This window comes from Mustela erminea, chromosome 16 (assembly GCF_009829155.1).
Source record: "Mustela erminea isolate mMusErm1 chromosome 16, mMusErm1.Pri, whole genome shotgun sequence".
Lineage (NCBI taxonomy): Eukaryota > Metazoa > Chordata > Mammalia > Carnivora > Mustelidae > Mustela > Mustela erminea.
Genome location: NC_045629.1, coordinates 43818469 through 43838185, shown reverse-complemented (window position 1 = coordinate 43838185; position 19717 = coordinate 43818469). Strand labels below are relative to the sequence as shown.

Here is a 19717-nt window from a genome sequence, read left to right as displayed (position 1 = left end):
CATTATGTCTTTAAAAAAAAATACATATCTTAATAAACAGTTCATTGCTAAAATATACTAACCATCACCTGAGCTATCATTAAGTCATAATTACTGACCACAGATCACTACAAGATATAATGATAAAGTGTGAACTACTACGAGAATTACCAAAATATGACACAGAAACAGGAAATGAGCAAATGGGGTTGGAAATGGTGCTGTCAGACTTGCTCAACATAGTGTTGCCACTAACCTACAACTCATAAAAAAAAAAAAAAGATATCTGCAAAGCACAATAAAATGAAGCACAATAAAAGGAGGTATGCCTGTACCTTAATTTTTAAAAAGCAAATCACTTGTTTTTGTAAAGAACAATCTTGTCAGCTTTTTACCTACTTGATTCTAGTCAGCTCTTTGTTCCAACAACTATACAGAAGTCCTCCCCCGCCTTGTGTGCAAGGCATAATGTTCCAAAATCCTTAATGGGTGCCTGGAACTGTGGATAGTACTGAACCCTAGTTATACTATGCTTTTCTGATGCATAAAAGTTTAATTTATAAAGTTAGACACAGTGAGATTAACAATAACTAATAATAAAATACAACTATAACAATATGTTGTAATAAAAGTCACGGGAACATGGTCTCTGGCTCTCAAAATATCTTATTGTATTGTACTCACTCTACCTTGTGATGATGGGACATGATAAACACCCACGTGATGAGATGAAGTGAGGAAAATGGCATAGGTATCCTGAGGTAGTGTTACACTACTATTAACTTTCTGACAACACGTCAGAACGTGGGATTATCTGCTTCTAAACTGTGGTGAACACAGAAAACTGAAATAATGGAAAGTGAAACTACTGGATAGGAAGGACTATTGTACTTAAAATTTTTTTCCTAGATGAGTCTCGGAAAAGGTTTAAATACATGTATTTTGAGCTTATTAGGCTACTGTGGAACCACACGCTGTGTTATTTTCCCTGAATACTTTGTCCAACTGAAAAGATTTACTAGGAAATATCTTCATCCATCCATATATTTTAACAAACTCCGCGACAGCCTTGCCCTGAGGATTCATCCTAGTCATTCACCTTTATTGCTCAAGGTATTTCTCAATTTTCTGGATTTTGCTAGCTAAAATAGACAGTTCTAACTCAACACTACAAGTCCCAGAAATTCTGGATCCTCTATTTTCCTGCTTGCAAATAGGATAATTCTGTTCTAAATTCATTTCTTTAATCAAAGAGATGTAATCAAATGTAGCTGATAACCAAGGCACTCTAGTAACATCCTATTTTACAATCTTGTTACCTAAAATAATAAAAAAAAAGTACTATAAAAATTGCAACAAATTCATAAGAAATGGTTTCATAAAATGTTTTATCACTGCATAATATGGATTATTGTTTTTCTAGCTTCCAAAAAAATTTCCTTGCTGCTAGCCCCTGAACTAGCTCTACAGATTATCTACTGCCTTTATTTTACTTGAGAAATATATATATAAATGGGCCTTCAGGGGCGTCTGGTTGGCTCAGTCAGTTAAGTATCTACCTTTGGCCCAGGATTCTGGGATCAAGTCCAACATCATGCTCTTTGCTCAGCAAGAGCCTGCTTCTCCCTCTGCCTGCCACTCCCCCTACTTGTCTGCCCTCTTTTTCTCTCTCTAAAAAATAAAATCCTCAAAAAATTTAAAACTTTTTTTTTTAAAAATGGGCCTTCAACTCTCTACTCAGCGGGAAGCATGAGAAGGCTTTCAGCCTCTAAGGACAGCATGTTCTCCAGAGCCATCTTCATACACAGTTCAGTAGTTTAATAGAAAAGGAAGGACCTCCAGAGGGTGGAGTCAAGGACCACAGAGAACACTGAACTGGGAAGCTACTTCCAAGGAAAACAACTAGGGCTTAATAAAGAAACATCCCTACCCGGGATAAGGAGCCCTCATATTTATCCATAGCAGTTATGAAATTTCGTAACTGCTATGGACCAGTGACTGATCTCTCTCTCACTCTTCTTCTTTCTGAATGGAAGCATGGAATGCCTTTATTTTGCTTATCCTGTCCCTGTCCAACAATATATCCTGGGAGGGGGACATGTGCAGAAAAGCTAACATAACAGCCCTGCAACTGCCTTATGGAGAAAGGCCTGCTTGCAAGGTAGGGCCTTTGTTGGAATCTGGAAATTTGGACTTCAGAAAGGTTCCCACCATTCTCTTACCAGTTAGTTTACTGTACCTGACCTATTTGTACAAATGATGTGGTTTGTGCTCGCTACTTTCCTTCTGGAAATCCAGTTTTGGTTTGTGGTAGGTAAAGGGTACATGACCAGCCACCAATAAAAACTCTGTGCAGGGGGTGCCTAGGTAGCTCAGCGGGTTAAAGCCTCTGCCTTCAGCTCAGGTCATGGTCTCAGGGTCCTGGGATCAAGCCCCGCATCAGGCTCTCTGCTGAGCAGGGAGCCTGCTTCCTCCTCTCTCTCTGCCTGCCTCTCTGCCTACCTGTGATCTCTGTCTGTCAAATAAATAAATAAAATCTTAAGGAAAAAAATAAACAAACAACTCTGTGCAGGGGTGCCTGGGTGGCTCAGATGGTTCAGTCTCTGCCTTCAGCTCATGTCATGATCTCAGCATCCTAGGATCAAGCCCTGCATTGGGGCGTAGACTCAGTGGGGAGTCTACTTCTCAGTCTCCCTCTCCCTCTGCATCTCCGCCTGCTCATGCTCTCTCACTAAATGAATAAATAAAATCTAAAAAAAAAAAAACAAAAACAAACAAACAAAAAAACTCCATGCAGTCATTAATAAGCTTTCCTGGTAGACAAAACTTGACAAATGTCCCAATTTGACGCTGAAGGAGTTAAGCACAACCTGTGTGAATCCATTAGTAAAATAATCAGTGAAGCTTAAGCCTAGTTCTTACAGACTTTAGCCCTAGGCCTTTTCCTTTTGCTGATTTTCTTTTAGCTGTTTACTATAATAAATCATAGCTATAACTATTCTGAGACCTATGAGTCCTTCTCACTAATCACCAAACATAGGGGTGGTCTTGGAAACCCCTCACACAGAGCACATAACTTACCTTTTTAATTCATAGATATATGGACCAGAATGATTCATACCTGGCCCTGATGTAGATAGGACGACCTTTGGCCTCAAGACTGCTTCCAGAACTAGTAAGACTGAGTATCTTCCTTGGGGTCAGAGAGGTAGTGAGTGTACTTTGGTTGAGGGAGAAAAGTAAATATTTATGACCAAAAGGAAAGAATGTGGTAGAGAGTTATATTATTATTCCCACTTATTTTGTCCTTTCTTACAAAAAGATTATTGATCTCCCTCCCCACTACCATGTGACTTGCAATGCCTCCCTGTAATCAGGGTATACTTCTCAATTTCACTGTCTGGATTGTTTATATGCTTCCTTGGGTCACAGATAGAATCTGAGTAAAAGTGACTGAGTGTCAGTTCAGCAGAAAATTTAAGAGACACTGCATGACTCTGCCTATTCTCCTGTTCTTTTCCTCTGTCTTAAAAAAAAAATCCCAACTAGGGGCTGTTCCTTCACGACACATGAAGCTACACCAGCCAACCTGAAGCCACAACATGAAACATTAGTCAGAAATAAGCATTTTTTGTAAACCAGTGAGATTTAGGGTTTGTTCTACAGCAAAACCAAAGCTGACTGATAATACCATGTAATTAATCTCAAAACAGGTATACGCATTTAAAATATTAATATAAAATATAATACCTAGCATACAAAAAGCCATTTTTGTGGTAGCACAAAAACTCCAAATTTATCTAACTTACGTTTTGGAGCTCTTTCAGGAATTGGAGTGTCACTGATTTTCTCTTCTTTGACAGATTCCTTATTTTCTGAAGACTTCAGCTTTTTTCTTTGGCGCAGTTCTACTGTTGGTCCTTAAAAAATTTAAGATGTTATTGCAAAATGTGTACCACGTTGTTCTAATCTATAACCCAAACTAATCCACTTTTATTATACTAAGGCAAAAGTCACACAGAGACCTTTTAGTATCAAAGATTAACTTTCTTCACAATTAAATAAATTATTCATTTAGACAGTCTGTCTTTCATACAGAAAGAAATTTAGGTTCTGCCTTCCACCTGTGCCTTCAGAGTCCTACTGATAAATCAACAAGCTCTAATAATGTTATTTTCAAAATATTCCAAAATAAGTAAACCTCCTTCCAGAATGACTAGGGAACAAGATGTTATTTAACATATTAACATAGGGGTGCCAGGGTGGCTCAGTTGTTAAGCATCTGCCTTGGGCTCAGGTTGTGATCCAAGGATCCTGGGATCAAGACCCAAATCAGAATCCCTGCTTGGCGGGGTGCCTGCTTTTCCCTTTCCCACTCCCCCTACTTATATTCCCTCTCCGTCTGTCTATCAAATAAATAAATAAAATATTTTGAAAAAATATATTAGCATATTATTCTAATTACCTGAGTGTCACACTCATCATTCAAGGATTAACAATTTTTTTAAATCTGAATATAACAAATACACTGATCATAAAATTATACTTCATTTTTAAAACAATCCTGCAAAGGGGTGCCAGGGCTGCTCAGTCATTGGGCATCTGCCCTTGGCTCAGGTCATGATCCCAGGATCCTGGGATTGAGTCCGCATGCAGGAAACCTGCTTCTCCCTCTTCCACTCCCGGTACTTGTGTTCCCTCTCACTGTGTCTCTCTCTGTCAGATAAACAAAATCTTAAAAAAAAAATAAAGTAAAATGAAAAAAAAAAGTCTTGCAAATTCTGCAGAATTTCACAGTGCTATATAGTTTTATCACTGTACAGTCTTATAGATTTAGATATTTGAAATAGGCATATCCCTATATGCAGAAAACTGTCAGAAAATCTCCCAATATTAGACTATCGTTTTATGTCTGATAAAAAATAAAAAGCAGAAAGTAGCTCCAAACCAGTAAACTAAATTCCAAATGAAACAAAAATTTATATATATGGGCACCCGGGTGGCTCAGTGGGTTAAGCCTCTGCCTTCAGCTCAGGTCATGATCTCAGGGTGCTGGGATCGAGTCCCCCAACAGGCTCTCTGCTCAGCGGAGAGCTTGCTTCCCCCTCTCTCTCTGCCCACCTCTCTGTCTAGCTGTGATTTCTCTCTCTGTGTGTCAAATAAATAAATAAAAATATTTTTAAAAATTATATATTCAACCTAACTACTTTTCCTTCCTAGAGTTAATTATCTTTTTTTAAAAAAAATATTTTATTTATTTATTTGACAAAGAGAAAAAGCAGAAGCAGGGAGAGCAGCAGAGGGAGAAGCAGGCTCCCCACTAAGCAGGAAGCCCAATGGGGGGCTCAATCCCAGGACCCCAGGATCATAACCTAAGCCAAAGGCAAATGCTTATTAACCAACTGAGCCACCCAAGTGCCCCCTCTTTTTATTTTTAAGTAGGTTCCACACCCATCATGAAGCCCAATACAGGGGCTGAATTCATGACCCTGAAATTAATACCTGAGCTAAGATCAAGAGTCAGATGCTTAACCAACTGAGCAACCCAGGTGCCCCCAGAATTAATTATTTTATAAGGTAGACTATGACTGTCTTGTTGATACAAACTGTCCTACCAAGCTTATAAGACGGTTCAAGAATTTATTTCCTCCTTACTAGAGTGGTGGAGAGTTTTCTTTTTTATCTTAGGTATGACCTTAGGCTATGAATTGAGTCTAAAAAGAAGAGTCAATAAAGGAGAATAAACCTGCTGCTGATGATCATATGAACGATTCTAGGTTTATTGTGGAAAATGAAAAACAAATATATATATTTTTTAAATTTTTTAGAATGTCTACACCCAGTGTGGGGCTCAAACTCATGACTGTGGAGAACAAGAGTCACAGGTTCTTCCAACTGAGCCAGCCAGGTGCCCCCCCACCAAAAAGTATATATTTTTAAATAGCTTCAAAGCAAATTCAAGTTTGCTAAAGTGTCTTTAAAACTGGAATCATGATTTTAAAAAATAAACTGTACATTTAGTAGATTCCATCGATTTCTATACTTTCATTTATTTTGTACTTAAGTACTAAAGCCAGGGAACAGATTAGAAAAATGACATTATTATTAGAAGAGCCATACCTCAGATTTCGAGTTTTTTTTTTTTTTAATTTCAGAGAGAGAGAGAGAGAGAGAGAGAGAGAAAGGGCGAGCACATGTGCACACACATTGGGGGACTGGCAGTGAATCTCAAGCAGACTCCATATTGAACATGACTCAATTCCATGACCCTGAGATCACAACCCCAGCCGAAACCAAGAGGTGAATGCCCAACTGACTGTGCCACCCAAATGCCCCAGATTTTCAGTATTTCTACACATAAATCTGGGTCAATTAATAGATATTGCTATATTTCTTTTTCATGACACTTTTTAACTTTTCTCTGCTCTGGAATAAAGCAAAAGTTAGAAGTACCCAACAAAAATGAAGATTTAGGGGCACACGGACCCCAATAATTATCACAGCAATGTCTACAATAGCCAAAATATGGAAAAAGCCCAGATACCCATTGATGGATGGATAAAGAAGATGCGGTGTGTATATATATATATATATATATACACACACACACACACACAATGGAATATCATTCAACCATTAAAAGAATGAAATCTTGCCATTTGCAATGATGTGAATGGAATGACAGGGTATTATGCTAAGCAAAATAAGTCAGTCAGGGAAAGACAAATATCATATGATTTCACTTGTATGTGGAATTTAAGAAACAAAAGAGATGAACACAGGGGAATGGAAGGAAAAAATAAGATGAAATCAGAGATGGGAGATGAGAGGAAGGATACAGTAACTGGGTGATATAACTCCAAGTTTACTTAGTTATTACACTTGCAAGAGAAACACATTGACAGTATTAAAATTTTTCTGAAAATTTAAATGGATAATTTCAGAAAACAAGCTAACAAATCTATTAAGGTAGTTTACAAATGGGTTAGGTAGGTCTTTTTTATTAGAGGAAGACTAAAAGCACACATTTAAGATAAAGATAGACTGGGAAGGGGGTATCACACAAAAAGTAACCTTTATAAAAAGTTATCATTTTCCGGGGCGCCTGGGTGGCTCAGTGGGTTGAGCCGCTGCCTTCGGCTCAGGTCATGATCTCAGGGTCCTGGGATCGAGTCCCGCATCGGGCTCTCTGCTCAGCAGGGAGCCTGCTTCCTTCTCTCTCTCTCTGCCTGCCTCTCAGTGTACTTGTAATTTCTCTCTGTCAAATAAATAAATAAAATCTTTAAAAAAAAAAAAGTTATCATTTTCCTTTTTAAAAATTTTCCTCATAAATAATCACTTTACAGAGACATTAAATTATTCTTAGTACATATAAATGGATTCTATTTACAGTAGAGCTCATACAAAAATTTTGCACAGATTCCCAAATGATGCACAAAGTCATTTTTTAAGAATCTGTATTAGGAACAACAAAGGGCCATGCAAATAAATTATCTATAAAGGATCTATAACACTATAAATTCTTGGTTCTAAGACGGTATACGTTTTAAGATACCGAGCAGGTATCTTGGGGGTTTTGGTCTGTTTGTTTGTTTTTAAAGATTATTTTATTTGAGAGAGAGAGAACAAGCAGGAAGGGAGGGCAGAGGGAGAGGAAGAAGCAGACTCCCTGCTTGATCCTAGAACCCTGAGATCATGACCTGAGCAGAAGGCAACACCTCAGTGAACTAAGCCACCCAGGCACCATTTGTTTTTTTAAGTAGGATCCATGTCCAGTGTGACAGGAAAACTCTAGAATAGAATTTAAGTTTCCTTTTCTTTCTTACATCTTTAGCATTATAAAGAAAAAGTCAAACTAAATGAAAATGATAACATAGCCACAAAAATAACCTGCCATTTCAGGCTCTGGTCCAGTGATCTTCACATGACATAGGAGAGCTACAAACAGGCCTGCAAATATCCATACAGACAACACACAGCAATTTCCAAATGAAGTGTTAATACTGCTCTACTCAAAGCTGTCACTTCTCTCTGCTCTAACATTTATTTCAAGAAGCGTAAGTATGAAAAACCTGACCCTCTGCTGCAACAATGAAGACATTTTTTGCAAGATGAGATTCTCAAAAAATTATTTACCTGGAGTAACAGCAGGACAATGAAAAGGACCCAAGTGAATGTGAATGATCAGCAAAAGGGTATAGGGAATATCTAGATACAAGTAAAATAGACCATTTAGTCTAATTTTAAGATAATATGAATTTTGTGGGGTTTTTTTTAAGCTTTTATTTATTTATTTGACAGAGGGAGAGAGCACATGTGTACAGGCGGGGGGAACAGCAGGCAGAGGGAGAGGGAGAAGCAGGCTTCCCGCTGAGCAATGAGCCTGATGCAGGGCTGACTTCCAGGACCCTGGAATTGAGACCTGAGCCAAAGGCAGACGCTTAACTGACTGAGCCACCCAGGTGCCCCAGATAATATGTATTTTGAAAAAAATTTATATAGTGCCAAATAAGTGTAAAGCACTCAGAATCATGCCTAGTACACAGATATGTTTGCTATAAATATTATTACTAGTACTGTTATAATAAATAAGACTATAATTACTCATTTATTATTATATCCCAGCACCTAACACAGCAGGCACCCAAATGTTTATGGAATTAAAAAGCTGCCAAGTGAAACTATATTTCAACAAAACTTCAATACATTAATTGTTCCATATTAGGATATATTTGCTTTTGGATTATCAGTAATTCTACAACCAAAAATCACTTTTCATTTTATATCCCATCAATAAATTTTACAAAATGGTATGGCTTTTTTTTTTTTTAAGATTTTATTTGACAGACAGAGATCACAAGTAGGCAGAGAAGCAGGCAGAGAGAGAGGAGGAAGCAGGCTCCCCGCTGAGCAGAGAGCCCGATGCGGGGCTCGATCCCAGGACCCTGGAATCCCAGGACCCAAAGGCAGAGGCTTAACCCACTGAGCCACCCAGGCACCCCTGGTATGGCCTTTTTTTTTTTTTTTTTAATTTTTATTTATTTATTTATTTGACAGAGAGAGATCACAAGCAGGCAGGGAGGCAGGCAGAGAGAGAGGAGGAAGCAGGCTCCCTGCTGAGCAGAGAGCCCGATGCGGGGCTTAATCCCAGGACTCTGAGATCATGACCTGAGCGGAAGGCAGAGGCCCAACCCACTGAGCCACCCAGGTGCCCCTGGTATGGCCTTTTTAATTAGTTCCACATCACACTAATTTAAGTGTAACAATAATCTCCTAAAACAATCTCTCATTTTGCATGATGTATAATATTAAAGACGTTCAGTATTGCGGTATTAATTTTTTATGCTTTAGCTTAAGCGTGAAAAGTGTTCATGCAAACACACAAGCTAGTTTATCAACCTACTCCACAGATTTGCAACTACTCAGAAAAAGAAAAAATATAAAGAAATGTCTTAAACTACTGCAACAGAAGATAAAACCAAGGTAACAAACGGAATTACACTCTTCCTTACCAACTAAAAAGAGCGTTGGTTTTGACCTTTTTAGGTAGAGTGTCTTTAGATAGGTTTTAACACTCTGAAAACTCAAGAAAGAGGAGTCAAATATGAAACCAGTGTGAGCATAGGGACATGGCAGCAAACCAAAGAGCAGAAAACACTTTTTAAAAAATTGCTTTCCACTGCATTCTTGAAATTCCCTGTTTGCATTCTTGGTTCAATAAGATTTAAATCTAGGGTCGCCAGGGTGGCTCAGTCCTTAAGCATCTGCCTTCAGCTCAGGTCATGGTCCCTGGTTCCTGGGCTGGAGCCCCACCCCCATCGGGGCTCGCAGGTTGGCAGGAAGCCTACTTCTCCCTCTCCCACTCCCCCTCTTGTGTTCCCTCTCTCACTGTGTCTCTCTCTGTCAAATAAATAAAATCTTAAAATATATATATATATATATATATATATATATGGTTTAAATCTAAATGAGATCACATTTACAACTGCACTCAAGAAGGTAAAAAGTTATTTTTCCCACCAGAATTCAAAATCTAACTGCTCTGTCAAGCCACACTACCATATATATCTGTTCCTAAAACTAGCACGGGTATCATTGATGAAGTTATTATGCCATGAATGTTTCCTGTAATATCTACCATTAGCTGGTAAGTTCCTCCAACTCCCCCATTTTTCTCTCATACCCATCATTTTCTATAAATAAATATTACTGAAGAGATTAATTTTCTTAGCACGGGCCGTGTGCGGGCACGGGAAGCTTTCTCCAGCGACTTTCACGCTCAAAGCACTCCTGGCTTCCTAATCCTCCCAAACTTCCTACATCGCTCAGCCCTTTGCCATCTCCCCCTAACCTATAAACGAACTGGCCTTCTTCAGTTTCCCCTCCCAATTCATCTTACCTCGTTAACCCCAAATTCCTGCCTCTTTCCATACTTTCGGCGTGAGGCTGCTCCCCCCCTCCCCGGACCTTGTATTGGTCAGGATCCACAGACCCCTGAAGGCACTCCAGAGTGAGGGCATTTGGTTAAACACTATCACTTTCAAAATATGCATTCCAGCACCTAAGCCTCCATCTTCTAACCCAAACTGCGCCTCCCACCCCATTAACTGTCTGCTAGGAGCCCTCCCCCTCGGGGAGTCCCCCCTCCCTCCGCAACACACAAACACAGCTTCTCTCCCTACCTCACTCCCAACTTTAAGCTCCACCTTTGCTTCCCACTGAGGCGGACAAAACTTCGGGCCATTCACTCCGCTCCCAAAAGTCCCTGCGCCGCCGCCGCCCCGCTCCTTCGCGGCCCCCCCACGCAGCCACCCCTCGCGCAGCCGCGGCCACTGACCGCCCGCAGCCCAGGCCTCTGGGCCCCTCGCGCCCCCGCCTCCCTTTCCCGAGACCACGAGCGACAGCTGGCGCGCTGGACCCGGGAGCCCTCACCTTCTTCCTCCGCCATGGTCTCCGCGGAGGCCCGGGTGACCCTCCGGGTCCCGCGCGGCCCGGAGTCTCCGGCCCTCCGCGTCGCCGAACCCCTCGGCAGCCCCAAGACCGCTCCGGGCCGCCGCGCCCCCACTTCCTGACCCGCCCCCCTCCGGTGTCGCGGCCAACCGCGTCCCGCCCGGCGGCCCAGGAACCAGAGAGCCGGGAGCGGAGGGCGGCCGGAGCGTTTTGCTGGCGCGCCCAGGCCTGCGCGGGCAGGAAGACGACTCGACCGCGCGGGTGGCCCCGCCCACGGCCGGCGCTCTCGGCCTCCTCTTCCCCGCCTCCTCCTCCCGGCTGCCCGCACCCTCCCCCTTCCCCCCGCCCTTCCGAAGGCTGGACGCCTAGCTGGGGTTCCGCGGCGTTTGTCGTTCGACTCAGACAAAATCATCCGTTTCATCTTCCAGACTCAGACCACATCCGCGCCCCGTTTGACCGAGAGGAAGCGGAGGTCGGGCGAGGTGTCAGGCGCAAAGCTGGCGCGAGCTGGCGCCGGAGCGCTCGGCTCGCGGCTGCCCTCGGTGCTGGCGCGCTCGGCGGCTCCCCGGGGCGGCGGACTGCTTGCTCGCGGTTGGCGCTGGGGTTTAGTGGGCCGCTTTCGATGACACGAGCGTTCCACGAAGGAAGCTTCTACTGGGCACTCCGTGTTTATAACGTCCCGGACTGGTTAAACACATACAGTCGCATTTCCTGGTACAATTCAAAGAAAGAGTAAGGGGCGCCTGGGTGGCTCAGTCGGTTAAGTGGCTGCCTTCGGCTCAGGTCAGGATCCCCGTGTCCTGGGATCGAGTCCCACATCGGGCTCCCTGCTCAGTGAAGAGTCTGCTTCTCCCTCTCCCTCTGCCTGCTGCTCTGCTCACTTGTGATCGCTCTATCTCTCTGTCAAATAAATAAATAAAATCTTAAAAAAAAAAAAAAAAAAAGTAATACCATGGTCAATGCGGCGAGCGGGATGCATTTAGATATTCCCCGGCGGCCGACCACAGTTTCAACTTACTGCGCTATGTGTCCCCGATCTTGTTCCTACGTCGGGCATTCTCCGACAAACACCAGAACTTTCCCCCAACAGTATTCGGAAGTAGGTTTAGGAACTGACAAAATGCTCATTTTAGAGAGAGCGAGAAAAAGAGCACCAGAACTCGCTGAAGTCACCGAGTAATTCTGGACTTCCCATTCTTAGCGGGCAGCAAGATTCTCCTAATAACCCCTTTGTCAAGTTAGGATATTTGGAGAGAAGCTATCGCTTTTCAGGGCTGTGCAAAAAACAGTTCCAGGAACGCTTTTTATGCCTTTGGTTGCCTGTAAATATGTCTCACCCTTAAACAACACTGCACCGGGAGTTAGAAACAGTGGAGGTTGCCAGTAGACCAGAAAAGACCCGGATCAACGCAGAGCAGGAACAGAATGTGTGGACCTTGAAAACCACAAGATATGCGAGGACCCAGTGTAATGGGCAGCAGATAGCAGAGTATCCTTATCAGATGACCCTTACTGCAAGAGCTCCACCTCCTGGGAAACAATACAGAGGCCACTGAGGCCCACTGTTTTTCAACTCAAGAGTCTTAAGGTGATGCCCACTCCTCCTATAGTTCCTTCATAATCACCTCAAGGTGACTGAAGGGCTTAATTGCCAATGTGCCTGCTCTAATGGGCAGAGAAGAAAAACAGCCTCTTAAACTGTAAAGGGAATCATGAAAGGAGAAAGATCATTATTCAATCTTTACATAGAAATCAATGGAATCATGATTGTGTTCCATAGTAGAAACATAGTTCTTCTCTGGAAACCTGAAACCTCCACATAAAAATGAGAGTGTCACACTTTATTTCCCCTCAATCTCTCATTTTGCTCTGAGAGAAATAGGCCTTCCCCCCCCCCCCCAAATGTATACATGATCCCAAAAGATAGAATCCTAAGTGCTCAAAATGTTGCCTTGCAGCAGGCATTATACCTGAGTTTTCAGTAGGTCAATCCATAATTTTCTAATGATGGTCCAAATGCATGGTCCAAAGATCACTTCTGATGATAACTTGATTATTTTACCACTGCAGTCATGGACTGCTAGTTTCCAGTCCAAAATGTGAAGGTTTGTTTCATCGTCGTTTGCCTCGCCTCGACCTAAAGACCTCTTATTTTCTTAAATGGTCTTTTTTTTTTTTTTTTTAAAGATTTTATTTATTTATTTGACAGAGAGAGATCACAAGAAGACATAGAGGCAGGCAGAGAGAGAGCAAGGGAAGCAGGTTCCCTGCCAAGCAGAGAGCCTGATGTGGAGCTCCATCCCAGGACCCTGAGATCATGACCTGAGCCGAAGGCAGAGGCTTTAATCCACTGAGCCACCTAGGCACCCCTCTTAAATGGTCTTTTACTTACGATATGCTCTCAAAGAAACGGTATGATTTTTTGCCACCTCTGGAAGTTTGAGGATCCCTTCTGTATGCAATGGATGTTTTTATGAAGTGATATAAAATCTTCTTTGTTTTAAGAAGTTAAGTCATGGAAATGGAGCTTAGGAGGCTACAGTAGTAAACTGGGTGAGGAATAAAGACTTGGAATAGGGGCATAGAAATAAAAATGTTCAAGAAGAATGGACTCAAAGGATGCTGGAGAGAAAATCTATAGCCCCTGGTGACAAATTGGATGTGATACATGATGAGCTGAAGATGATTCCTGAGATTTCTATCTTGAAATTAATCATGTGCTTTTTATATGCCAAGTATAGTATATGCTGCCAAGGTATGAGAAGAATAGAAGATAAAAGCCCCTGATGACTTACCTACTTGAAATAAAATGCTGGCAAAGTCTATTTTTTAAAAATTCCATCAAATCCTGGGGCGCCTGGGTGGCTCAGTGGGTAAATAAATAAATAAAAATCTTTAAAAAAAAATTCCATCAAATCCTTCATCTTATTATTAGTAACAGAACAGAATTAGTAAATCCTTGCATCAGTTCAGCTTTTCGTCTATTAAATATAGGGAATTTTTAAAAAGTGATTTATTTATTTTTTAAATTTATTTGACAGAGAGAGAGAGATCACAAGTAAGCAGAGCAACAGGCAGAGAGAGGGGAGAAGCTGGCCCCCTGCTGAACAGAGAGCCCAATGTGGGGCTCAGTCCCAGGATCCTGAGATCATGACCTGGGCTGAAGGCAGAGGCTTAACCCACTGAGCCACCCAGGTCCCCCTAAAGGTAGGGAATTTTTTATCTTTATTATGTAATAAATAAACATATTTATATTATTCTCAAACGCCATCTCCTTTGTGAAGTCCGAACCATATATGATCAATTTGTTTTTGAAAACAGGTGACACACTTACTGCCATTATATTCTGGCTTGTATTTTGGTCATGTTTGATCCTCACACTTTCCAGTCTTTGAAAACAGACAAACATTGTAGACAAGTATTTTGAGAATTGACTTAAAAGTTGATGATAATATCAAGTGTTAGCTGTGGGTGGGACTTAGAAGACCAACATAAAGCTTATATTCTGTACTACCATCAGAACCATCCCTTGATTTGAAGCTATTTTGTTCACTAATTCTGGTTGTGATTTTGGATTAATGTGGGATTTTCTTCCCTTTACCTTTTCTTTAAAAGGGGAATCAAGGTTTAGACTGTCAGCTGCGACTGCAGTTGCTTCTCAACTTGTTCCTCACTGTTCCGCATTGTTTGAAGTTGAGCTTCCATGCCTACTGAATACATTTTCCCTATTGTCACTCATCGTAAGGACTTACTGTCCTTTTCCACTGACTGGGAGAGCGACAATCATAAAAATCAACAAGGTCAAATTGTGAAATGTATAATCCTCCCAAGCGGGATAGACTAAACAATTTATGTTCTAGTTAGGGTGGCTCAGTTAAGCATCTGTCTTTGGCTCAGATCATGATCACAGGGTCCTGAGATCAAGCCCCACAGTTGAGCTCCATGTTGGGGCCTCCCTGCTTAGCAGGAAGCCTGCTTCTCCCTCTCCCCCTCCACCTGTTTGTGCTTTCTCCCTCTCTCTCTAATAGATACTTTTTTTTTTTTTTTTAATGTGTTCTAGGGTGCCTGGGTGGCTCAGTAGGTTAAAGCCTCTGCCTTCGGCTCAGGTCATGATCTGAGGGTCCTGGGATCAAGCCCCGCATCGGGCTCTCTGCTCAGCAGGGAGACTGCTTCCTCCTCTCTCTCTGCCGGCTTCTCCTGCTTGTGATCTCTCTCTGTCAAATAAATAAAATCTTTTTAAAAAATGTGTTCTATTTAAATATTTTTAAAATTGAACATATTAGGCATCTTAGATTTTCTTTTTTTTTTCTTTAAAGATTTTATCCCCTAGGAGATTTTCTAAAGTTCAATTCTTTTCTAGAGTTAAAATTCCTCTAGAAAGAGATGTTTGACCGAATCGGTCATGTGAGACAATACCCATTAATAAAATCAAAATGTGTGTCTGGGTGGTTACATTGGTTGAGTGGCTCCCTTCAGTTGAGGTCATGATCCTTGGGGTCCTAGGATGAAGCCCGGCGTGCGGCTCCCTGCTCCGTGGAGAGTCTAATTCTTCTCCCTCTACCTCTTCCCACTCCCCCACACCCAAGTAAAATCTTAAAAAAAAATAAAAGCAAAACTTTATTGGAACTTAATGGTCTATTATCGAGATTTTCCCAGCAAAGCAATTTTAGTAAAGACACAGGTTGCTGACTTTGTCCCAAGATTGTTTCCTCTCTTCTTTCAGATAGTAAGCCCTCAAAATATTTGTGAAGTTGAATTGATTTGAATTATATTAGAGTTGCCAGATAAAATACAGGACGCTTTAGTATAACTATGTCCCATATAATATTCAGCCATATTTAATACTAAAAATTATCTGTTGTTTGTCTGAAATTTCCATTTAATTGAGTATTTGGTTTATTCTTCAGTTTGGCTTAGTGTTTTCTTCATTTTTGCTAACTCTGGCAGCTCTATTTATATGAATTCAGACTGCCCCATTCAAAGCCACCCAACACTGATTGCTTTCAAGCCTTCTGGGAACATGTAATTAACACATTAAATTCTTTTTTACGATAGAGGGAAGGCTGTTAGATCGCAGGCAGACTCTGAGTACATCAGTTGCACAAATTCAGGAACAGAATCTGTCATTTCTAAAACCCTAATGTATGAAGTTGTTTCTGCTGTTTTGCCATGCTGTAAAGGGCTCAGGCCAGACCTGGATTGGCCCAGTGCAGCCTTGGAGTGACCGCTGAATCACTTCTCAAATCATAATTTATCAGACAGGGGCGCCTGGGTGGCTCAGTGGGTTAAAGCCTTTGCCATTGGCAAGGTCATGATCCCAGGGTCCTGGGATGGAGCCCCACATCAAGCTCTCTGCTCAGCAGGGAGCCTGCTTCCTCCTCTCTCTCTTCCTGCTTCTCTGCCTACTTGTGATCTCCGTCTGTCAAAGAAATAAATAAAATCTTTAATAATAATAATAATAATAATTTATCAGACATATCTAGACCTGCCATGTTGAGAAGTAATCACACTTGCAAATTATAGGGATCTTAAAACCAAAAGAGCATAATGATTTGAGGGGACAGGGGGGATTGTTTCCTACCAAAATTGTGACTTAGCAATGTAACAATTTATGTGTAATAGGGGAATTGGCATAACATTTATTTTTAAAATACAGTAAAAAAATCAATTATGACATGACTTAGATATAGATAAAATTTTAAAATCCTATTGGAATCTTAGATATCTAATCTAAGCTGGAATCTTAGAATAGGACCCTGATGAGCCAGTAGCACTACATGTCCAGTAGATGGCAGAAGCAGCCAAAATCATCATACGTAGGTAAATTTTATACCAAACTGTCTCCTTGGATGTGTATTTCAATGTAAAAAGTATACCATTAATAACTGGACTAATGCATTTTAAAATCTTTAAAAGATTTTTATTTATTTGAGAGAGAGAGCGAGCACAAGGTGGAAGCAGACTTCCCAATGAGCAATGCAGGGCTCCACTACCCTGAGATCATGACCCTAGCCAAAGGCAGACGCTTAACCACCTTAGCCACCCAGGCGCCCCTCATTTTAATATATTTTTTTAAAGATTTTATTTATTTATTTGACAGGCAGAGATTACAAGTAGGCTGAGAGGCAGGCAGAGAGAGAGGAGGAAGCAGGCTCCCTGCTGAGCAGAGAGCCCTATGCAGGGCTTGATCCCAGGACCCTGGGATCATGACCTGAGCCGAAGGCAGAGGCTTTAACCCACTGAGCCACCCAGGCGCCCCTCATTTTAATATTTTTAATGGTGTACATTAAAATTTATGAAAATTCTGAAAGCTATATGTAACTACTTTTTTTTTTTTTTTTTTTAGAATCACATTAGTTTTCCCCTTCAGGAATGAACATAAACTTGTTCATTCAACAAACAGGTATTATGTATAAATATCCCAAGCAGGGGCTAGTCACTAAGGATACAGTGGGGAAGAAGTTACACATTGCTCTGATGAAAGTTACAATAGCTAGGAAGCTGATTATAGGGAGACCTAGGGAATCAGGAAAGACCTTCCTCAGGCAATTATTTCGGTGTAGCAATTGGTCAGTGAAGAGAGGAATAAGAGGGGAAAAAAAGTTGTTTCAGACAAAGATGGCAAAGGACTAGAAAAAGTACAACAAAATGTAGCATATGAGATGAGTGTCTTGGAAAAAGCTCTGCAAGTAGCCGAGGCAGCCCATGCAGTATCACACGGCCCTATGTGGGAGGGGTTTTTCCTGCAGCAAATGGGAACCTTCAAAAGATTTTTTTTTTCCTTCAAAAGATTTTTAAGAACATGTAATCATTATGTGTGTTATTATCGCACACATATGAAAAACAAAGAGGCCAGGAGGAAACTTTTGGAGGGGATGAATGTTTGTGGCATTGATTGTAGTGATGGTTTTCACCTATGTAAACTTAACTCAAACTTACTGAGTTGTATATGTTAAATATGTGCCCCTTTTTGTATTTCAGTCAGACCTCAATAACTTTTTTTTTTTTAAGAACATACAGGGGTGCCTGGGTGGCTCAGTTGTTGAGCATCTGCCTTTGGCTCAGGTCAAGCCTGGGATCGTGCCCTGCTTTGGGCTGCCAGCTGAGCAGGAAGCCTGCTTCTCCCTCTCCCACTCCCCCTCCTCGCTGTCTCTCGCTGTCAAATAAATAAATAAATAAAGTCATTTTTAAAAAAAGAAAGTGGCTCAGTTGTTGAGTGTCTGCCTGGGGCTCAGGTCGTGATCCCAGGGTCCTGGAATTGAGTCCCACATCGGGCTCCCTGCTCAGCGGGAAGTCTGCTTCTCCCTCCCCCACTCTCCCTGCTGTGCTCCCTCTCTTGCTGTCTCTCACTCTGTCAAATAAATAAATAAATTCTTAAAAAAAATAATAAATAAAAAAAGAAAGAACATAATTGGGGGCTCCTGGGTGGCTCAGTTGGTTAGGTGTCGGACTCTTGATTTCGATTCAGGTCATGATTTCATGGTCATGGAATTGAGCTCCGCGTCTGGTTCCATGAACAGTACAAGTCTGCTTGAGATCTTCTGTTTCTCCCTCTATCCCTCCCTATCGTCCCCCCACTCTGCACAGCTTGCACTCTCTCTCTCTAAAATAAATAAATAAAATCTTTAAAGACCATGTAATCAGATCTGTGGTAATTAAAAAAGGGTTTTTAAAAAGCATTTTGGCAAAAGAAAGCAGAATTTGATAAAGAGTCCAGCATTGAGGCAAAAACATGTGAAAGAGGAAGTTAAAGAACGACTTTCTTAACTTTGGCATCCAGGGGTTTGTGGCACTGCTTCCTGAAGTAAACGGAACACAAGGAGTAGCAGATCACAGAGATCATAGAGTAGTTCCATTTTAAGCATGTTGAATTTGAATTGCCAGGGGAGATGTCCAGTTGGAAATGTCCATTTTAGTGTTAGGTACAGAAGTCTGTAGCTCCAGCAGAGGAGTGTGGAAGGAAATGAGTTTGTCTAGAGACTGAAAAGAAGGAAAAGGTAGCTGAAGAAGGAACTGGGAGAAATAACATCAAGTGGGGAAGATGACTCACCAGGGAGGCTAGAAGCAGAACAAGCTGAGAATTTCACATGGATTTTTTTTTTTTCCTACTGTCACCCTAGAGGGGGTGTACAGTTCTTAGAAGTGCTGCAGTACCAGGCTGATGTGTGGAGTGGATGGAACAAACTCCTATTCCAGGTGCCTTCTCTGAAAGTCCATTTAACATTGTCCTTGGACAAAGACAGCAGATATTAAATTGATAGGAGCAGATACTATGCTTGATCTTAGCCAAATGGCTGAGAAGCGGTTCACACGGATTTTAATTTTTTAAAAAAGATTTATTATTTATTTGACAGAGAGAGATCACAAGTAGCCAGAGAGGTAGGCAGAGAGAGATGGAGAGCAGGCTCCCCTAGAAGCAGAGAGCCTGATGCAGGGCTCGATCCCAGGACCCTGAGATCATGACCTGAGACTAAGGCAGAGGTTTAACCCACTGAGCCACCCAGGTGCTCCTGGTTTTAATTTTTTAAAGATTTTATTTAGTTATTTGAGAGAGAGGGAGGAGAGGGAGAGAGACAGAGGGAGAGAGAATCTCAAGCAGACTCTACGCTGAGTGCAGAGCCCATCTCAGCGGGGCTCAATCTCACAACCCATGCGATCATGACCTGAGCCAAAATCAAGACTTGGACACAACCAACTGAGCCACCCAGGTGGCCCCACATTGATTTTTTTTTTTAAGTTTATTTATTTAAGTAATCTCTGCACCCAGAGGCTTGAACTCCACTGGGTG

The 19717-nt window shown here is 41.6% G+C and overlaps 1 protein-coding gene and 1 non-coding gene across 6 annotated transcripts in view; both read right to left on the bottom strand.

Moving 5' to 3' along the window:
- DPY19L4 (dpy-19 like 4) overlaps positions 1-11085 on the bottom strand; it is a 71536-nt gene extending 60451 nt beyond the window's left edge. For 3 of the 5 annotated variants that reach the window (XM_032315449.1, XM_032315451.1, XM_032315450.1), the window contains exons 1-2: positions 10912-11085; positions 3789-3899 (exon numbers count right to left, since the gene is read on the bottom strand). In XM_032315449.1, the coding sequence (XP_032171340.1) occupies positions 3789-3899; positions 10912-10927 (127 nt within the window). In that variant the 5' untranslated portion in view covers positions 10928-11085. Of the gene's footprint in view, positions 1-3788; positions 3901-10911 lie in introns of those variants that run through there. The other 2 variants (XM_032315453.1, XM_032315452.1) reach the window with 2 other exon arrangements.
- Positions 11086-19049: 7964 nt separating this feature from the next.
- LOC116575624 lies at positions 19050-19235 on the bottom strand. Its single transcript, XR_004279880.1, has one exon. It is a non-coding gene; the product is annotated as a U2 spliceosomal RNA (small nuclear RNA).
- Positions 19236-19717: the final 482 nt, after the last annotated feature.